At 46.8% G+C, this 19358-nt stretch overlaps 1 protein-coding gene across 8 annotated transcripts in view; it reads right to left on the bottom strand.

Annotated features, from left to right (window-relative positions):
• LOC122381140 overlaps positions 1 to 19358 on the bottom strand; it is a 50706-nt gene that overhangs the window by 21107 nt on the left and 10241 nt on the right. For all 8 annotated transcript variants that reach the window (XM_043365612.1, XM_043365276.1, XM_043365523.1 and 5 more), the window contains 3 exons: positions 14079 to 14286; positions 4056 to 4152; positions 3314 to 3417 (listed from right to left, as the gene is read on the bottom strand). In XM_043365612.1, coding sequence (XP_043221547.1) covers positions 3314 to 3417; positions 4056 to 4152; positions 14079 to 14266 — 389 coding nt within the window. In that variant the 5' untranslated portion in view covers positions 14267 to 14286. Of the gene's footprint in view, positions 1 to 3313; positions 3418 to 4055; positions 4153 to 14078; positions 14287 to 19358 lie in introns of those variants that run through there.

Raw genomic sequence — 19358 nt, 5'->3', positions numbered from 1 at the left:
ATGACCTCGGGGACATAACGGGGGGTCACAGTTGCCATTTTCCGGTTCAGTGTGTCAATTTCACCTACATCTCGATATTTGAGTGTCTAGAATAACGTTCGTGCAAGACAGACACTTTTCAATTTTCTCCCATTGACTTACCTACTACAGGTAGGTATAATGGAGAGGCCGCAAAATTGACCTGACCTAAGGTCACCGATATCAAAATTCCGAGATCAACATTTTATAGATAATGTTGCTCTTATCAATCGCTGAAAGTTTCAAGGCAATGGTTCAGTCGGTGTAGCTATGACGAGCATTTTCATTTTTTCTGAGGTTAGGTCACTTGGCGTGACCTGGTGACCTGACCTAAGGCGACCTGGGTCTGAAATTTTTACAACATGTGCGGAAAAGATGCACGAACAGGAGGGGGGATGTTAAAACACCACCCCCCCCCGGCCCGGCGCGGGTTAACCCTATTCCTGGCGGGCTCCGCCGGGACAAGAAACTGGCGGGGGGGGGCCGATTCGGCCCCCCCCCTTCAGATCTCAAAAACTACACATCGCAGCGACAAACGGTAAACGGCATCGGATACGCACGGTCAAGATCTACAATTTTTACTAAGGTCATTTTCAGGTCAGGTCAAAGATGACGTCACAGGGGTCGAAAAAGTCAAAATGGCGGCGCTAGATATGGAGCGAGTTTTTCTCGAATAACTTTCGAATTAGTCAAGATAGGAACAAACTAAGGGCATCATCGTGATCCTCTCGTCAATCCGCATCGAATGATATATATGTTGACCTCGAAAGGTCAAGGTCAAAGGTTGACCTCAGGTCACGTGACCTCGAGGTCATCATGTATATCATTCGATGCGTCTTGACGAGCTGAACACAATGAGACCATCCACGCGTCTGTATCTTGTTCCTGTACGGAGTTATTGGCCAAAAACCTTTGGTGACCTTTGATGACGTCACATGACCTCACAGCTGCCCAACAGCAAAACAGACCTCAAGGTAGTGAAGGTTGATCGTATATGAAGTCATGTATGGTATATGGGGCCATTCCGACCCGTTTTAGTGGTAAAAACAGGGAGTTGATTTTCCCCCATTGACTTATAATGGGGAGGTCGCGAAACTGACCTGACCTTAGGTCACCGATATCACAATTCCGAGATATACAACTTGCACATACTGGTACCCTAACTAAAGCCTGAAGAGAAGAAATTGATCGGTCAAAAACTCTAGCTCTGGCGTGATTGCAAACTTTTCTGAGGTAGGGTCACCAAACCGCCTCTGGTGACCTGACCTGAGGTCAAATCAACTCAAAATTTTCAGACATGTTGCGTAGAAGCCTTTTAGGAAAAGTCAGAAAATTTGAGCTTCCTAGCTCAACGCGTTTGGGAGAAATAACCAAAAAACCTCAGGGGGGGGGGGCTCCTGAGGCCCCCCCCGCCAGGAATAGGGTTAAAGGGAATAGTTCACTTTCCCGAAATTAGTTTTTTGCAGTGGATTTATGATTCTTATGCTTAAAATGATCAGCAAAGAAAATTAACCTTTATATAAAAGAGATTATTTTCTATATTTTAATAAAGCAAGAACTATCTTCTATATAAAACATTGTTTGACACGGAAGCTTCTTATGCACTGACCAATCATATTGCGTAGTCCAAACCCATTGGACCCAACCCATCCCAAGCCCAACCCAAATCCAGCAGCATGCTGATTGGCTGACGATGACGTGGCTGCATTCCTCAGCAAGGCACACATTCCTCTGCAAGGCACTCTTTATGGAACGAGCAATGGAATATCTTCGCCTATAGGGTGATCGTTGGGCCGTAAAAGCTCCTGATTTGTGCTAGTCTCAATTCAAGCTACAAAACTGCTATTCCAGTTCAAAACCCCATGTTAAAAGTGAACTATTTCCTTTAATGTTTTGCTCAGAAATTATTTGCTATATTGATTTCTTGAGGTTCACCAGATAAACCATTGAAAAGCGAGCGACATGTACAGGGTGTTGCAGGTAAATTGGGAATTTTCAAACCTAATTTCAACATGCTATTAATACGGTGAATGAAAACATAGAAAGTTGAAACTTCGCACGTGTATTGTGTCATGTACGCACAGCCTTGTCACTCGATGTGACCGCCGTCGGCGTCCCGCACCCTCTCGAGACGGCGCCGGAAAGCGGAGCACGCGCGCCGGGCCTCGTCCTGGTCAATGGTGCTGACTGCCTTCCTGATGGCCTTCTTCAGGTCAGAAACGTTGGCATGAGTGGTCGAGTTGGACTTTTGTTCTACCACGCCCCACATCCAGAAGTCGCATGGATTCAAGTCAGGCGAGTTGGAGGGCCATATGTCCTTGGGTACATAAAGGGGGATCCTCTGGCTCAGGAAATCTTGCACCCTCTGGGAAGCATGTGCTGGGGCGGAGTCTTGCACCAGCATGACTTTGCTCAGGTCATAGTATTTCATCATCCAGGGGATGAGAGACTCCTTCAGGATGGTCAAATACGCGTCAGTGTCGATCATCACACCAGCAGGTATGAAATGGGGCGGCATTATGCGGCCATCACTTGCGACGGCCCCGAATACCATCACTGATGCCGGATTTTTGCCTTTCATCACGGGAGCCACTTCATCAGGGCTGTAGGCGATAGCCCGCGAGTTCCGGCGGTTGGCGACCTCTTCTACGATGAACTTTTTCTCATCGACAAATACCCTGACGTCACTCCCGAGGTGCTTGAGGAGATTGAGTACCTTCGGTGCCCTCTCCCTTCGCATCGCCCTTGCTGGTTCGGTCAGGAGGCTTCGTCGTTTTCTGGTAAACGACTTCATCCCGAGGTCCTCTCTCACGGCTCTGCTGATGGTGCTCTTGCTCACGTGACGGGCACGCGCAAGCTTGTTCATCGTGGTCCTCGGTTTGGCCTGAATCGAGCGTTTCAAGCCGCTCAGGAATGTTGGTGTCCGTTTTCGGTCACTGCGAGGTGTGTGAGAACGTCGAGCGACATCCCCTCCAGCTCCTACGGTCGCGATAGTTCGGTACACGGTAGACTTTGGGTACCCAGTTAAACTTATTATGTCCTTCGCACTCTGTCCGGCGCGAACTAACTCACCAATCGTTTCCCTCCGACGCTGCTCCATGACTGCGCGATATGTTAGGATTAAAATTTCAATATCAAATGAAAAACAATTGTTGAAATTATATTGTGTCAAATTTCCATGATGTTCCTCCGCATAGCAAATTTTTTGTAAGGTCATGAACTTAGTCCCAATTTACCTGCAACACCCTGTAGGTATTTGTCCTTGTGGGCAGCCTGGCCGGCCGCTTGACCTTACCTGTCCTCCAGCAGTTCCAGCTGCTTATTCCTGAACACAGTTGGTGGCTTTGGGACACCCACGCTCCTCAGGCTCATCCAAAAATCAGATTCCAGGTCCCCTGTCTGAAAAAAAAAACACTTGAGCTGAGTGTTCACTATCAAATGAAGGAGGATTTTGCTATCCGCAGATGCTAACAATGTAAAGACGCAAAAGCAAAACATTTAGGTACAGCGTGATAAATAAAGAATGACATAAAGTTAGTTAGTGACATAAAGTTAGTGTGCCGTTTATGTGTCAAAATGTATTTAATGTTCATCCCATAGGGGCAAACTTAATGTCATTCTTTATTGATCACCCTGTAGGTACCGTGTTCAAACTGTTCATATCTTTCGCGTTCCTTTCTGGAGAAAACTACTAAAAACGGACAGGGGCGGTCGCAGACTTGGCGTTTGGGGGGGGGGGCAACTTGGCAAAGGGGCCTCTGCGCTGACCCGGGGGCCCGGTGCTATCTTAAAGGGGCCCACACCGACTGCCCCGGCCCGGACACCGACTGCCCCGGCCCGGACGACGACTGCCCCGGCCCGCACACCGACTGCCCCGGCCCGGACACCGACTGCCCCGTCCCGCACACCGACACCAGCTGGCCTGCTTCACCGCCACCGGCACTACCATCAGCAGCGAACGACGAGCTAAGACATCCAGAGCTCCACTAAATGAGCCGAGAAATTGCCAGCCATGCATCACATCTACATCTCCTTACCTTTGGTGATGCGTTGTAAAATCCCCAGAGCTGCACGTGATTTACATCCTTCAAATCGCAAAATATCCTGCGACATATATCCAGCCGCAGGACCTTCCTGAAAAAAAATAGCGTGCATGTTAGGTGGCAGCATCCCAAGTTTAGTAGTAAACAGTAAAACATTTAATTTGTATTTTGTAAGAGTGATTTCAGTAGCGGCAGAACACCCTCAATTAAGGGGGGGGGGGCACTGCCGACTTTTGGTCCCATTCTTTCCATGCAACGCCTATAGGGCTAATGTTAAAATGCCAAAATGAAAGGGGGCACGGTGACCCGGTGCCCTCCCCGTTCCGCCGCCTATGAGTGATTTACACACAAAGCAATTCATGCATACGGAATGGGGTCTCTTGGAGAGTTACAGGGTGATCAGTAAAGAATGACATTAAGTTAGCCCCCACGGCAGGAACATAACATGTATTTTAGTGCATAAAAAGCACACCGTTAGATTGCTAAATATTGGACATTTAACATCTCATAAAAGAAAGTCAGCTGTGACACTTAGTTTATCTACAGGAGGTGCTCAAAGTTCCCTCCCCACTATGCGCAGCGGAGCTCAGTCCGGGCCGCTTGTGCCGCGCCACACGTCCCAGATGGCTGTCGATCATCCTATATCGGCAAAACCTTCGGCGACTCACAGCAGCCTTCAGGTCATCAAGGGTCTAGAGCTCGCTTCGCGACTTCTTGAGCTGTTTTGGGCGAGAGGCTGAAGTTGAGCCAGGAAAAATCCGGAGTGTAGGGTGGCCAGGGGTGCTGGGTCCTTGCTGATTCCTACAGAGGTGGAGAGTCTATAGCAATTCTATAGCAAGTCTATAGCGCCCTGGTGGGGGGGGGCTATTTTTTGCCCCCCCCCCTCCAGACTTTTCGATATATCTCCAGAACCGCTGCGCCGATCATCACCAAACTTTCAGTACCCTCCCGGACATCAATATTACACATTGTGACCAAACAAATTCCAAAGGCTATGATAGGTTGGCCGGAAATGACGTCAGAGTGACGTCATGTTCTGCCGTTTTCGACAATAAAAAGGTTTCGCGGGAAGAGCTGTCAGGCCTATAGCTTTGCAAATACCGAAAAATGATAGACATAAAAGCTGTAGAATTGACAGGGCTACAAAACTGCTGTCTCGGAATTCTGAAATTTTTGGATTTTGACCCCCAAAAATAAAAAAGAATTGAATATAACAGCCGAAAAATCCAAAAAGTTTTTTTGAATTTCGAAAAACCCGGAATATATTTGATAGTCCTTACCGCCTTCCATCCACATAATAAATTTGAGATGGCATACCTCTTCTTGGCCAAGTTATAGGAAAAAACTGTTCAAAATTAATGACGTCAAATTTTCAAACTCAATTTTTAGCAATGCTAGACCCCGTAGCGCAAAAGAAAGACGACCATTAGACTCCCCGTCACGAGCTGCATCGAATCAATAGCCATTTTATGCAAAACTATCAACTTTAAAATTTGACCTTTTTTGACCTGACCTTGACCTGACCTTCACCAGAAAGTGCCCTAAGCCGTACCTGATGGTCTTATAACCAACACCATTGAGTTGGAAATGAGAAATTGGCCATAAAACATACATATCAAAACCTTACTAAAGTTGGGTTCATGTGCTGACCCTTGGTGACCTGACCTGTGACCTGACCTGGTATTGTCAGTGACCTCTAATAGCAACATATGTATGTACCTACTAGGCAACTGACGCCCTATCGCTGATTCTCGACAAAATGCGTTTTCCTCGGGGTTATAGCGCATTCCCTAGAAGACCCGTGAACGGTGAAACATTTTATCTTTGAGCTGACCTGTGACGTCATCGGCGACCCCGAGGTCAATCAAATTTGGTTTCCTTCGACAAATTTGACAGGCCTTTTCGAACGCCGTTTGAATTTTGCGGATCCGTCCAGTAATTTTGGAGATATGAGGGGGGAAATAGCCCCCCCCCCCACCAGGTCGCGTTATAAACAGACCCCACCAGGGCGCGGGTTAATGCTCAATGCAATCGCTGCGACTTTTTGCAAGACCTTCTCCTCGTCGTTGTTTCTTGCTTTCAACGACTGGTCCCCGAGTGATGACTATCCTCACGCAAGATAGGATGAATGGAGCTAGCAATTTAGCCAAAAAAATATATCGAAAATGTTACAAAACAGTAAACACTTCTTTTGAAAGACATGAATTGAATGGTTTTGGAGCCTCACGAAACATGTTTCAGATATGACGCGTCACACAAACTGACGTATAAAGACTGTGTTCAAAAGTGTGAGCGGCAGCTCCGCAAGCACTTGTAGACGAATGAAAAGTGTAGGTACTGCCCGGTCGCCATAGCAACAAGTAAGCGTCGCAAATTTCGAACACTATCCGAGTGCGCCAAGTTCGACTACATCGAAGACGATGGGCATGGTCGTCGAAAGCGGGGGGACGGGGGGACGCGTCCCCCCAGTCGAGGAATCCGGGGGGACGTCCCCTCCAAAAATCACCAATAAATTATTTAAAAAGTGACTATTTGCAACGGTCATTCACAATGGAGCCATGTAAACAGAAATAAACCCTTTTTAAAGGCATACTGATGCTGGTCAGTCCGACCGTACAATGGCGAACTTAGGCACTTCAGCGGCTCAGGTAAGTACACCCATGGGTACACCCACCAAGGGCTGAAGTTCGGCCCTCTGGGTGGTTTGTTTGTTTGTTTGTTTGTTAATTGGGGCTTTAGGGCGCGCCGACTACTAAGGTCATTTTGCGCCCATCCTCTGGGTGGGGTGACAGCTGCATAAGCCACACATTTTAGAGTATTCACAATACTCAAGCAAGACCCCCACTTTTAAACGGTCATCCTCCCGTGCTAGGCAAAACGACAGCCGAAGGGGCTCACCCAATTCACAATGGCCTTAGAGGACCTGATGCTGGTGTGAGAGGACCTCGCCACAGTCTGGGATTTATTATATTGGGTTAGGCCTTTTCGGACTGACGAGACCATTTCAGAGCCGGAAGGATGATAGGAATTAGATGGGGGGGGGGGGGGACTGGTCTGGGCGAGCACCCTGGTGAGTCGCCGGGGCTGAGCCCGTCCAGAGGGCAGGCCGACCAGCCCCTGAGCACTCACCGCACCCGGTTACGGGTGTGCTCTTACCGGGCGTTGCCGCATGGGATAACCCTCGCCCGTATTGGTGTTTTTCCAGCCGCGAACGTATAGGGGGGGGGGAGGGGGTCCGTTGGACTCCCCTTGCCGTTTCGCCCCTGATCGAGCTAGAGCTTCGCGGAAAAAGCGAGCGTGTTGCCCGTGACGAGAGGAAGCCAATGATACCCAACTTTAAGGTCCTAGGTCATCAATTGACCTTCCAGGTCAAGTCAATGACCCAAAAGTCGGGGAAATCGGGACCTGTTAGAAAGTCGTAAAGCGTGGCTGCTACGGGGTTTTCGGGGTGCTGATCACGAATATCGTGTTAGTTTTGATCACAGATGATGTCTTCATGCATTTAGGCCAGGTCGGGTCAGGTCAGGTCAGGTCAACCAGTAAGGGTATTCGTAGTAGGTGACAACCGCCTCTGACAGCTTCGTAACATGTTACGAAAGCACCAAAACTACTTCGTAAATATTTATAAGGTTGCTAAATTCGAATTCAGCTCCAAAAAATGGCCTAGAAACATGTAAAACTCGAAAAAGTGAACCGAGGTCATCAAAGGTCAATGACCTGACTTGACCTTCCGGTGACCTTGACACCCACCCTCATGCATGGGAGCAACATCATGTCCCATGTTTGAACGCTTAAAACCACGAAAAGACTGCAAACGCGCTGCTAATGCGAGCCGACATACGCCGAATCGCGATTCCGGCCAAACATGGTCTCGAAAAGTAGGTCACAGGTCAAAGGTCATTAGGGTCAGGGTCATGAAAATTTCAGGGTAGGTGTAAAATTGATTAACACGAGGGTACTCAAAGTTTCGTCGCGATCGGCCTCTTTTTACGCGAGTTATTCGCGAAAAACCGAGGGAGGTCCGTCGACCCCCCCCCCTCCCTATACGGGCGAGGGATAAAGTTGCCAGTCCAGCCCGGAACAAGGGGCTGAGGCGTGGAGGAGAGGGATTTGACTGTCTTGAGGATAAAAATGACGGAACGGTGTGTGGTATGGGAGGGTCCAGGAGGTTTTAATGCTCAGTGTCGGCCTATATTGGTCTGACCCCTATACAACCACCGTCCACCAGTCACAAAGGCCAACAGAACCCCCAGCTCTTATCCCCCCGTCCTTTCGAAACTGCTAATTTTCATATCGTCATCCACGAATTCCACGTGTACGGTAAACGACTGACTAAAACGGCTTCATATATTTCGACTAACCAGTTAGACTTAACTCGCGCCCTGCTGGGGGGGTGTTTGAACACCCCCCCCCCTTGTGGTTTTTGGTACACCTTAGGGGAGAGTGGGGTAAGATGCCCAGGGTGGGAAAGACGCCCCACCCCCTCTAGCGGGGAAACAAAGAATCGAACCTGGAAATTAATGTTCTTAGCGTAAAGCGGAAGCCTGCCTTGTTAACTGCACAAAAATTTGCGAAGCTCAGTTGGGCAACGGCTGGCTGGTGATTGCATGTTTTTTATTTGCTGCTTTCAAAAACTATTTTGGCGTCAAAACATTGTAAATATCAAAGAAGGTAGATAATTTTTGCGTCCCTTGCTATAGTCGTGATACATTAACATGCGTGTACTGTGTCCCAAACAGTTTGTTTCAGGGTGTAGTTTTAAGGCTAACAAATTGTGCTGATTTAATGTCACTTCGGTACCTTGGGGTAAGATGCCCCCTGTCCTGATGGGGAAAGATGCCCCCCTAAATCCGTAGGCTGTCCTTCAAGCAGCCCGTCAAATCATTTATTCAATACTTGTGATGAGAGACAAAAGCCGATCTGGGACTATTGAGAGTCCGGTGCGGTCGGGTGCTCCCCATGCCGGTCTCTCGGCCCACACAGCGACTTTTTGGGCGGCATCTGACTCTGAGAGCCCTCACGACGGCCTCTGTGGGCCCCATTATTGGTTCCAGGGCCCCTCACGACATCCTTTGAGGGCTCCCAGGTTGGCTGCACGGGCCGCGCTGGCATCTGAGGTCCCCACGATGGGCTCGAGGGCCCTCAAGCATCATGAAAACCTATAAGGGCCCCACAGTGGTCTCCGAACGCCACCACGGAGGCTTGTTTGGCCACGCTGGACTATGATGGCCCTAACGTTGACCTCTGAAGCCCCTTACGACTACTTTTGAGGGCCCTTACGATGACGTTTGGTGTCTACTGCAGGCTCGAAGGGACTACTGATTCGTTCAGGCGATTCACGTGCCTATTTATGTCATTTATAGTGCAGGGGGCATCTTACCCAACGCCAGGGGGCGTCTTTTCCACCCTGTGGGGTAAGATGCCCCCTTTCACTTCTTCAGGAAAATGCTTAATAGCAAAAAAAGTTATCATATTTCAGGCACGAAAGTGCGATATTTTTGGAGAAAAATGATGTCGGCTTCCGTCGAAACTCCAAGTTTTGGCTTTCCGATCGTCATTTTCGGATAATATATGACATAGTCAAACCCTGGGCATCTTTCCCCACTCTCCCCTATCATACATCAATTCTACACATGTTGTGAAAATTTCAGGCCAAGGTCATTCAAGGTCAGGTCACCAGGTCACTTGAAGTGATCTCACCTCATAAAAAGTTTCAATGTCTGTCATAGCTACACCGAGTGACCGATTGCTTTGAAACTTTCAGCGATTGGTAAGAGCAATGACATGTACAAAATGTATATCTAAGAATTTTGATATTGATGACCTAAGGTCAGGTCAATTTTGCGACCTCCCCATTATAAGTCAATGGGAGAAAATTGAAATGCGCCTCTTTTGGATGAAAGACATTATAAACACTCCCAAACACCGAATTACAAGTGGTTTAGACACACTGAACATGAAGATGGTGTCCGTGACCCTTGTTTATGCCCTGAGGTCATCTTAGGTCACGAATGGTATCTAACAGTTTTTCGCAAATAACTTTTGATAGAGGCATGCTAGAGCGATGAAAACGCCTTAGATGTGTTCAGCTCGATGATACGGATCGACTGATATGCAAGATGACCCTTTCCGGTCAGGTCATGACCTTGACCTGAGGTCAAATTTTCAAGTTGACCTTTCAAGGTCAAGGTATAGTTCATTCGATGCGTCTTGACGAGAGGAACACGATGCCGGTAAAAGTAAGCTTGTACAGGGCTTGGGTCAAAAGTTATTGCAGAAAAACTGTTTCCGAAAAAATCGGCTATTTTTGCAGTTTTTGCCCCCTGGAGGCAAAACCGTTGACGTTAGGTCAAATCTGAGAGAATTATTCAGAAAGGGCGTTAATAGGGCTATCGAATGCGCTTTTCCGCGGCGCTGTAGCTCTATTGGTTCCCGAGTTATGCGTTGGCTTTTTGGAAATTTTCGACATTCGACCTGGAAATCGGCGAAATTTTGCCTTCAATGACCTCTGGTGACCTGACCTTTGACCTGACCAAAAAATTGCCCGAAGTGATTTCGTCATTATTTTTGACGCTCTTTCGAACGCCGCCTTCCGCGTATCGCTACGTGGCCCAGGAGCCGAGTTACAAGGGGGGGGGGTGTTCAAACACCCCCCACCCCACCCCCCCAGCAGGGCGTGGAAATCCAGGACCACCAGCCGGGCGCGGGTTAAGAGCATGACTTCAAGCCAGAAAATGTCGACTCTGACTTCGGAGACGAAATACAAACGACCTCGGGGACTCCAGCTCCGACTCTGGCCAGAGCTGTCAAGTCAAGCTGACGAGCTGTCAAGCTCCGGCTCCGACCCGCGCAGTCCTGCAGTTGCACTACACAAAATTTCAAATTTCTAGGAAATGAGTTACACGGTTAAAGGACCACAATTTTTTTTAGAGGCAGAGTTACTTAACTTGGTGACCAGACCTTAGGTGTTCTGGTATCAAACTTGTTACACGGGCTGCAAAATCAAGGTGTTTTGGAGCTGTTTTGCCAATTGGTTATGAAAAACTTCGCGCGCCGCCGATTCATACTCGAGTCAAAAAGTACGGCAACAATACCTAATATCGGGTTTTTAGTCGGCCGATCCGTCCCCTCTGTCGAAAATCCCTGGCGACGCCCCTGACGATGGGTGATCGTTGCCAGCTGATTAAATTAATGAAACGCGAATAAAGTCAACTTTTGTTTGAGATTGTGAGTAAAAATGTGTTTAAATAGTAGAAAATGTAAAAACATGACCTTATTTCCTCGATAATTGCCAAAACTAATGCTGTACAAATATATACTTTATTTGAAAGAATGTAATATTTCGACCACAGGTCTTTTTCAAACAGTTTCAAATTAGAAAAGATACCATTTCCATTTGCCGCATTTCCAACTGCCTTTCAACAAAAATTTATGGTTGAATCGTGCCCACTAGCTCACTCGCACCACTCATGAAATATTTGGCTAGCAAAAATAGCATCACATAGGGCACCTATTTTTCAAAACACATAGTTTCAGCCGTACGAGATAAGTATACGAATACTGCATGGGGGAGCGGGCAATAGCAAAAAATATTGCCCGATGTGACGTCACTGTCGCCCGAGGGTGAAGACCGAAACAAGTGCTATTGCCCGAGGCGAAGCCGAGGGCAATAGCACTTGTTTCGGTCTTCACCCGAGGGCGACAGTGACGTTACAGAGGGCAATATTTTTGCTATTGCCCGCTCCCGCATGCAGTATTCGTTTTATTACATGGCCAACTCTCGGAATCTTTACTTAGTACTCATTCATCCCGTAATAAAAAATATCCAAACACAAATATCATGGTACAATTGAATGTATTGGATATACAATCATAGCCACGTCACATGTCTACGGCACACACTTAGTTGCTTTACATGTTTAAGTTGAAGATGCAGCCTGTGAAGAGCTGGCCGCCGCCGGTCTGAGGCTCGACTGTTTCACGCCGTACTTGAGGAGACTCTTCGATTTGTAGCGTTCATCGTCCTTGCGTTTTACAGTAATGAAGAACTCCTTCACAGCGTTGTCCAGAACATCGTTGCTGTGCATGCAGCTTTCAACAGATATGCCTTTTACTTGCAAGAACTCAATGAAGACGTCTTCTGCTGATTTAATCACCTTTTTAGTGCCCTGAGCCCTGCGCGATGAAAATAGCTCATCCAATTCATGCGGCTCCAACAAGTTAAATCGGGGTATTTGAACGGACATGTTCAAATGACGGCCCAGTTCTTGATGACTTGACTAGCCAACCACGAAATCAAACTGAACAGTCTGAGAAAACGACGATAAAATTACGACATTTGAATTTTTGTTCAAACACCACTGCGCGAGCAACTTACTATTGACCGTTGACATGGCAACCGCTTCTCACCTTCAGAAAGGTCAGTAACCTGACACTGAAAGGTCAGTAACCTGATGCCGGGCAATAGTAAAAAATATCTCATGCCAAATTAACACAGGAGCCATGTAATAATAAGTATTAACATACCGACTGACCATAACACAAAACATCCTACAGGCCTTCGCCATTATTTCTCATAATTTCGTCCAAAGTCACCCAGCTGTCTACAAGGCATAACAGATGCAGCATGCCAGCAACTATCATATGCTGTCCAGGCTTTTACACATTTACGTGTCTATCCGTCCAGTATTCACATAACATTCACATTCACATTTCTACTATTTATGAACATGTTCCTCGCACAAGCACTAACCTCATTAAAAATGTGTTTGTTAATTTCAAATATCATTGAATTAGTTTTTGTAAATAAATTAACTACAAACGCCTCTGTGCAGTGTTTCAAGAATAGATCAAGGCTTATGAAAATCGTGAGTAGGGTTGGGAAAAGCAGGGAGAAGGATCACGTGACTAGCGTCCAAACCTTATCTGTAAGAATCTTGTGCACAGCACCCTACTAACTGGTTCCTAGCGATGTGCCAAATTTGAGCGCAATCGGCCCAGCCGTTCTCGAAATCTGGAAGCGGCACCCTGGTCCCTGCACGTGCGCACGTGCCATGGGTCCCAACTGACTTTTGAACCCTGCTAACCGGTTCATAACCATGTACCAAATTTCGGCGTAATCGGTTCAGCCGTTCTCGAGAACCGGAATCAACCCGTGCACGTGCGCACGTGCAGCAGCACCCCAGCCGTGGCAAATGGATATGCGCTGCCTAGTGGGTGCCTACCTACGTGCCAGCTTTCAGCGCAATCGGCCCAGTAGTTACCGAGACATTGCCGTTGTTACAAAACTGACAACTCTCTGTTTTGCACGTGGCCGGTGGCACGTGCGTAAGGGGTCACCCACATTCATCGGGAATAGTCCAATGCTTGGTAGAAGGAATGAAGCTACCGCACAAAAATTACCGCATGTAAATCGGTCAAGTGGCTGCGGAGATATAAGCTTCGCAAAAGCGTGACCACGCTCATACTCAGAAATATCCGTTAACCTACGAAAAACTACGCTGGCTTCGCTCGCTCCGTAATAATATTTTCCAAATAAGTTTTGAACAACGATGATGTACTGTCCCGTAAAATGTCGTGCAATGTATTCATCAGTTCAGTTGTAATCCTTGACAAGTGGTCTATACCTGTGAAGTTGTAAATATAGGCAAATACGAGCTGAGAGTATAGGAAATAGGAGCCAGGCAATTTTTTTTTTGTATAAAAGTTGATCGTCTGAAATCAATGTGCGCCAACCAGTCTTATCAGTAATTCAGCTAGCAATTCTTATGCTGTGTTTCAAGAAAAGTTGACAGTGTGGGCAGAACTTAAAAAAAACGAACTATAGTTACTAGTTAAGTTAGTCCTTGAGCCCTGGGGCATAACAGTCAAGAAGTCTGTCCCAATGGGAGAGCTGTAAATTCTAGAAAGATGAAGCTCTACGAGAGACCATGATTTATCCCTTCAAAGTGCTCCGTTATCCCCCAAAGGGAACATGCCACAGTGCCCCACCCTTTGTCAATCCCTGGTTAAACTCACATAGCCTGTGGAACGCTGAGCGGCAGTGCTTGGGCATCAGTTTTCACCAACGTCACAAGCAAGGGTCTTTCATCAGCTCTGACTTTGCCCAAAAAGGCCTGCACTTGGGCCTGGATGTGGCGGACACATGTTCTCTGGAGCCGGCACCCTGCAGTCAGCATCCTGAGACACTGGGCGCTTTGCATCATAGACAGGCGTCGAGTGGTCCCTGAAAAGCAGAAAACAAAATTTAATGACAATTGGCGCCTTATGCCTGGGAGCTGCGAACAGCTTTTAAGATATGAGGGCAACCCTGTCATCATGCATATGGAACAATACATTGGTAGTAACTACTCTAGTAGACATGAAAGGTGAAAGAAAGGGGGCAAGGCAAGTGCAACCATTGAGTAACCCGAGACTGCGGGTTGCTTCAATGCATTTTACGCATTGACCCGAGGAATTAATTTCAACCATTATTTTGGCGATCGGACGATGCCTAGAGACACCTTTGACACAACTCCATCCTCTAAGATAGAAAGAAAGTAAGGGGTAAGCATCACAATTGAAAAAAGAGACTAGGGGAGGATAGGGCAATTTGGCCGCTTTTTTAGGAAGCGCAGTAGCTCGAAATTAGCAACATATTTCTACACTCTCTCAACGCTGGTAGGTGTCGCATTCATTTTACTTTCCTGTACAGTAAACTGAAATTGATAGGGTAACTACTAGTGGTGTCAATCGGTTACCGAAAAAATCGGTTACCGAAAAGATATGCTGACCGATTCGGTAATCGGTCGGTCAGGCCCCCCAAAAATCGGACACTTTCGGTCACCCTGTCAGTGAAACCATTTTCAAAAAGATAAAAAGATAAAGTATTCCATTTTTGCCTAGTTAAAATGGAAGTTATTGGGATGTTAATGATAAAGTTGCACAATTTCCCCCAAATGCTACAAGGGATGCCATCTTTTGGCAACTTCAGTAGCCATCCCACTCAGCACTAGGCAGCAGCCACCAATTGCCCAACCACAACCACAAGCAGGCTGATTTTGACTCACTTGGCCCCACAAATAAACACCATTGTGAAACTCAATTCCAGTCTTTAACTGTTAAGTAACTTCTACCACAAAATGTATTTTGCAGTGGCTAAGAATTGACTGAACTTGGACTGAAATGCCATTTCCCAATAGTTTCAATCAGAATTTACCAAATAATTCAATTTTGGGGTAGAGTAATAGCAAATAGAATTTCGGTCAAATTTCGGTCAAATTTTGGCTTGGGATGTTATCGGTCGGTATTCGGTCGGAAATTTTTCCTAAATTTCGGTTTCGGTCGGTATCGGTCAGACATTTTTTGGAAAATGACACCACTAGTAACTACTTATACTCAAATATTGACGTTTTACAAAGGTCTTCAAAGCGGCCAAATTACCCCGATAGCAGGGTTATTTGGCCGATGGGGTGGGGCAATTGAGCCTGTGTTTATTTGAGGCCTGGGTTTTATGTTACAGGCAAGTCAGCTTCTTCATCAGCATTGACATGCGTCTTTTACGCATTTTTAGGTTGACTGGGTGTCGGACTTATATTCGAATAACTTTGACTCTGGTCTTGTCAGTTGTTTTAGCATCTTCCTCCACAACTGAAAATTCGCTTCCTTTGCATACACTGCTCAATCAAGCGTTCGCATTAATTTGTGATAAAAATATTTTCACAATGAAACTTATCCCTCGCTCCCTCGCATGCCGGTCCCGCAGCTCAGTTGGTAGAGCGTTGGATTCCGCGTGGTGAGAGCACGCGTTCACGGTTATAACAATCCGGGTTCGAAGCGCGACGGGCGCTTGACATTTATGGGCCTCCTGACAGGTAGCCGGACCCGTAGCTCAGTTGGTAGAGCGTTGGACTCCGCGTGGTGAGAGCACGCGTTCCCGGTTATAACATTCCGGGTTCGAAGCGCGACGGGCGCTTGACATTTATGGGCCTCCTGACAGGGATGGTTGCGGTTCGTGGCAGGCCGTAGCCAGGCGAAGTCAGTGAGGGGACCGGCCGTGCGCGGCTATGCGCGCACGTTAACCCTATTAGTTTTTATCCACCCCTCAGGTTATTCGGGAATATCTCCGAAACCGCTGAAGCTACGATGCTGAAATTTTCTGACTTTTCCTAAAACTAAATTGGGCACATTCCCTGAAAATTTCAAGTTCATAACTTTACCAGGGGCGGCTCCAGAGCATTGGGAATTGGGGGGTCCTATTCGTGAAGCGAGTCATTTGGGCGAAGATCACGATGCTGCACCAGTTTTACGAACAGTGAATGAAAGGTATCATGTGATAACATATACAGTTTTTGTGCATCCTCTTTTGACACGTTTTTGCTATAATAGGCGGATCCAGGCGTCCAAAAAGGGGGGTTATGTTTTACCTCCCAACATAGGTGCCCTGACACCGCCTATGCATGACCAATACAATTGTAGTCGTTCTCTCATAAGAAAATTGTAACATTACAAGACCATTACCACCCTTTTTAGAAACAGTACCAACAAAAACCTTATTTACTATACTTTTTGTGTACCCCCAATCTCAATGATCTGTATCCGCCTATGATTTTTGAAAATGCATATTTTTAGGATCCATGTGAATTCGTGGTTCATTCTCTATCGATTGGCAAAAGTTTCGTTAAGATTGGTTCAGAAACCTGGCCGTGATAAACAGTCTAAAATGTATCTGCAATTTGCCCGTTTTTACCCCCCCTCTACCCCCCCCCCCTATTGACATTTTTTAATTTTTATTTTTTTAGAAATGTAGATCACGTTGAGCGAAATCGAATGCCGTTTGAATTTTGAAAATCGGCCCGTTAGATCTTGAGATATCAAGGGGGGGGTCGTAAACAGCCCCCCCCCCCTGCCACTAATAGGGGTAGCCAGGAGCCTGCCACTAATAGGGTTAAACTTTGGACTCTAAATTCTGCCACAGAACTGGAATTGCGCGATCGGAGGGTAGAGGGCAGGGTCACCGCAACCACCGCAACAAGCTTCGCTTAGCGGGTTCTGTCCTTGTGAATCCTTCCTATCAAAAGGTTCGGACTAAATTTATAATAAAAAAGGTAGGTATGGTTGCGGTTGGTGGCAGGCCGTAGCCAGGCGAAGTCAGTGAGGGGACCGGCCGTGCGCGGCTATGTGCGCACGTTAAACTTTGGACTCTAAATTCTGCCATAGAACTAGCATTGCGCAATCGGAGGGTAGAGGGCAGGGTCACCACAACAAGCTTCGCTTAGCGGTGGCTCTGTCCTTGTGAATCCTTCCTATCAAAAGGTCGGACTAGATTTATTTCTTTTTTTAATGTGTCGAGCATGGTTTTTCGCGAATAACGCGCAAAAACCGGCCGATCGCGACGAAACTTTCAGTACCCTCGAGTTGATCAATTTTACGCCTACTCTGAAAATTTCATGATCCTGACCCAAGTGCCCTTTGACCTGTGACCTATTTCTCGAGGTCATGTTTAGCCGGAATCGCGATTCGGCTTATGTCGGCTCGCATTAGCCGCGCGTTTGCAAGCTTTTCGTGGTTTCAAACGTTCAAACATGTGATTCGATGTTGCTCCCATGCATTAGAGTGAATGTCAAGGTCACCTGAGGGTCAGGTCAGGTCATTGACCTTTGGTGACCCCGGTTCACTTTTTCGAGTTTTACATGTTTCTGGGCTAGTTTTTGGAGCTGAATTCGAATTTAGCAACCACTTGAACATTAACAATTGCGAAATAGTTTTGGTGCCTTCGTAACATGCTACGAAGCTGTAAGAGGCGGTTGGCACGTGGCGTGACCTGACCTGACCCGACCCGACCTGGTCTAAATACTTAAAGACATCATCTGTGATCAAAACTAACACGATATTCGTGATCAGCGCCCCGAATAACCTCACAGCAACCACACTTTACGACTTTCTAACAGGTCCCGATTTTCCCAACTTTTGGGTCATTGACCTGGGGCCGTATTCACGTCGACTTCGTAAGTCGATTTTCTTTCGTAAGTATAATTTGGTATTCACGTCGACACTTCTTAAGTTTTCATCGACGGAGTTCACGTGATTTAAAAAAAATTGCTTAAGAAGTAGGTCATTCGTAAGGAAATTCTTACGAAAATAATTATCGACGTGAATACGGCCCCTGACGAAGGTCAAACAATGACCTAGGACCTTAAAATTGGGTATCATCATTCATCGGCTTCCTCTCGTCACGGGCAACACCCTCGTTTTTCCGCGAAGCTCTATCTCGATCAGGGGCCAAATGGCAAGGAGGGGTCCAGTTGGACTAATTAGCACTAATTAGCACTAATTTGAGCTGACGCTTAATAGGTCAGCAAGGGCACTCAGAGGCCAGAACAGGGTCCTCAGAAGCAGGAGTGGGGCCCTTATGGAGATGTGTGATGTGTGGCGACTCAGGAGCCCGTGACTCCGTGAGGTGCTCTCACGAATCCTGCGGGTCTTATCTCAGTCGAAATAAGGCACGCTTCGACCCTGAGCGTCCAATTGGCACTGCAGGGCCTCTCGGGCCCATAGGGCACCATGCATCTAATGAGGCGGCACGCGCCCTTTGTGCCCCCCCCCCCCCCCCGGTTACGCTGCACTGGCTGCGGCCATACAGGTAAATCATTCTAACCGTCCCTATCCCCAAGCATAGGCGGCGGCCGATTCCTGGTTTGCGCATTATGAGTGCCATCGTTAGACAATACGGTCAAAAGGGTTGAAGCGGGGGCATTCCACGTCAAATCGAACAAAAATCGGCTGTTTTGCACCTTACCATCAGCGATTTCATTATAAATTTGTGAGCGAGTTCCTGTGTCGCCCCGAACATTACATTGATGTTTTTTTGCACATTCCGACCACAGGTCTTCTAAATATAGGGCATCGAATTTTACAAAATGTTGCATCTTTATATTTTTGAACGACCATAACTTTGGTTGTAGGTACTTGTTTGATTTGAATGAAATAAACCTTACTGTTTAGGTAATTTCTTAAACATTTGTTTAGAATTGCACCTACTTAAATATATGACCTTGAAATTTGCTTAACTCTGTTCTTAAGCACAAAAATTGAAATAGCAAACAACACGTCACCTTCGATTTGGCTAATTTTCATATATTTTATTGCCTACCATATTCTTAACAACCTGTGAAAAAATTAGAGTGGGCCATTCATAAGTTTTGAAGAAAATGGCACATATGCAAACGTATGTTAGCACGCGCAGTGGAGGGGGAAGAGTGAATTTCGCCCCACCCCTCCTGTTTTTCGCCAATATCTCATAGTATTAATGCGAAATTA

Source organism: Amphibalanus amphitrite, unplaced genomic scaffold, assembly GCF_019059575.1.
Source record: "Amphibalanus amphitrite isolate SeventyFive unplaced genomic scaffold, NRLGWU_Aamphi_draft 000001F_arrow, whole genome shotgun sequence".
NCBI lineage: Eukaryota > Metazoa > Arthropoda > Thecostraca > Balanomorpha > Balanidae > Amphibalanus > Amphibalanus amphitrite.
This window is presented reverse-complemented; position numbering and strand designations above follow the sequence as displayed.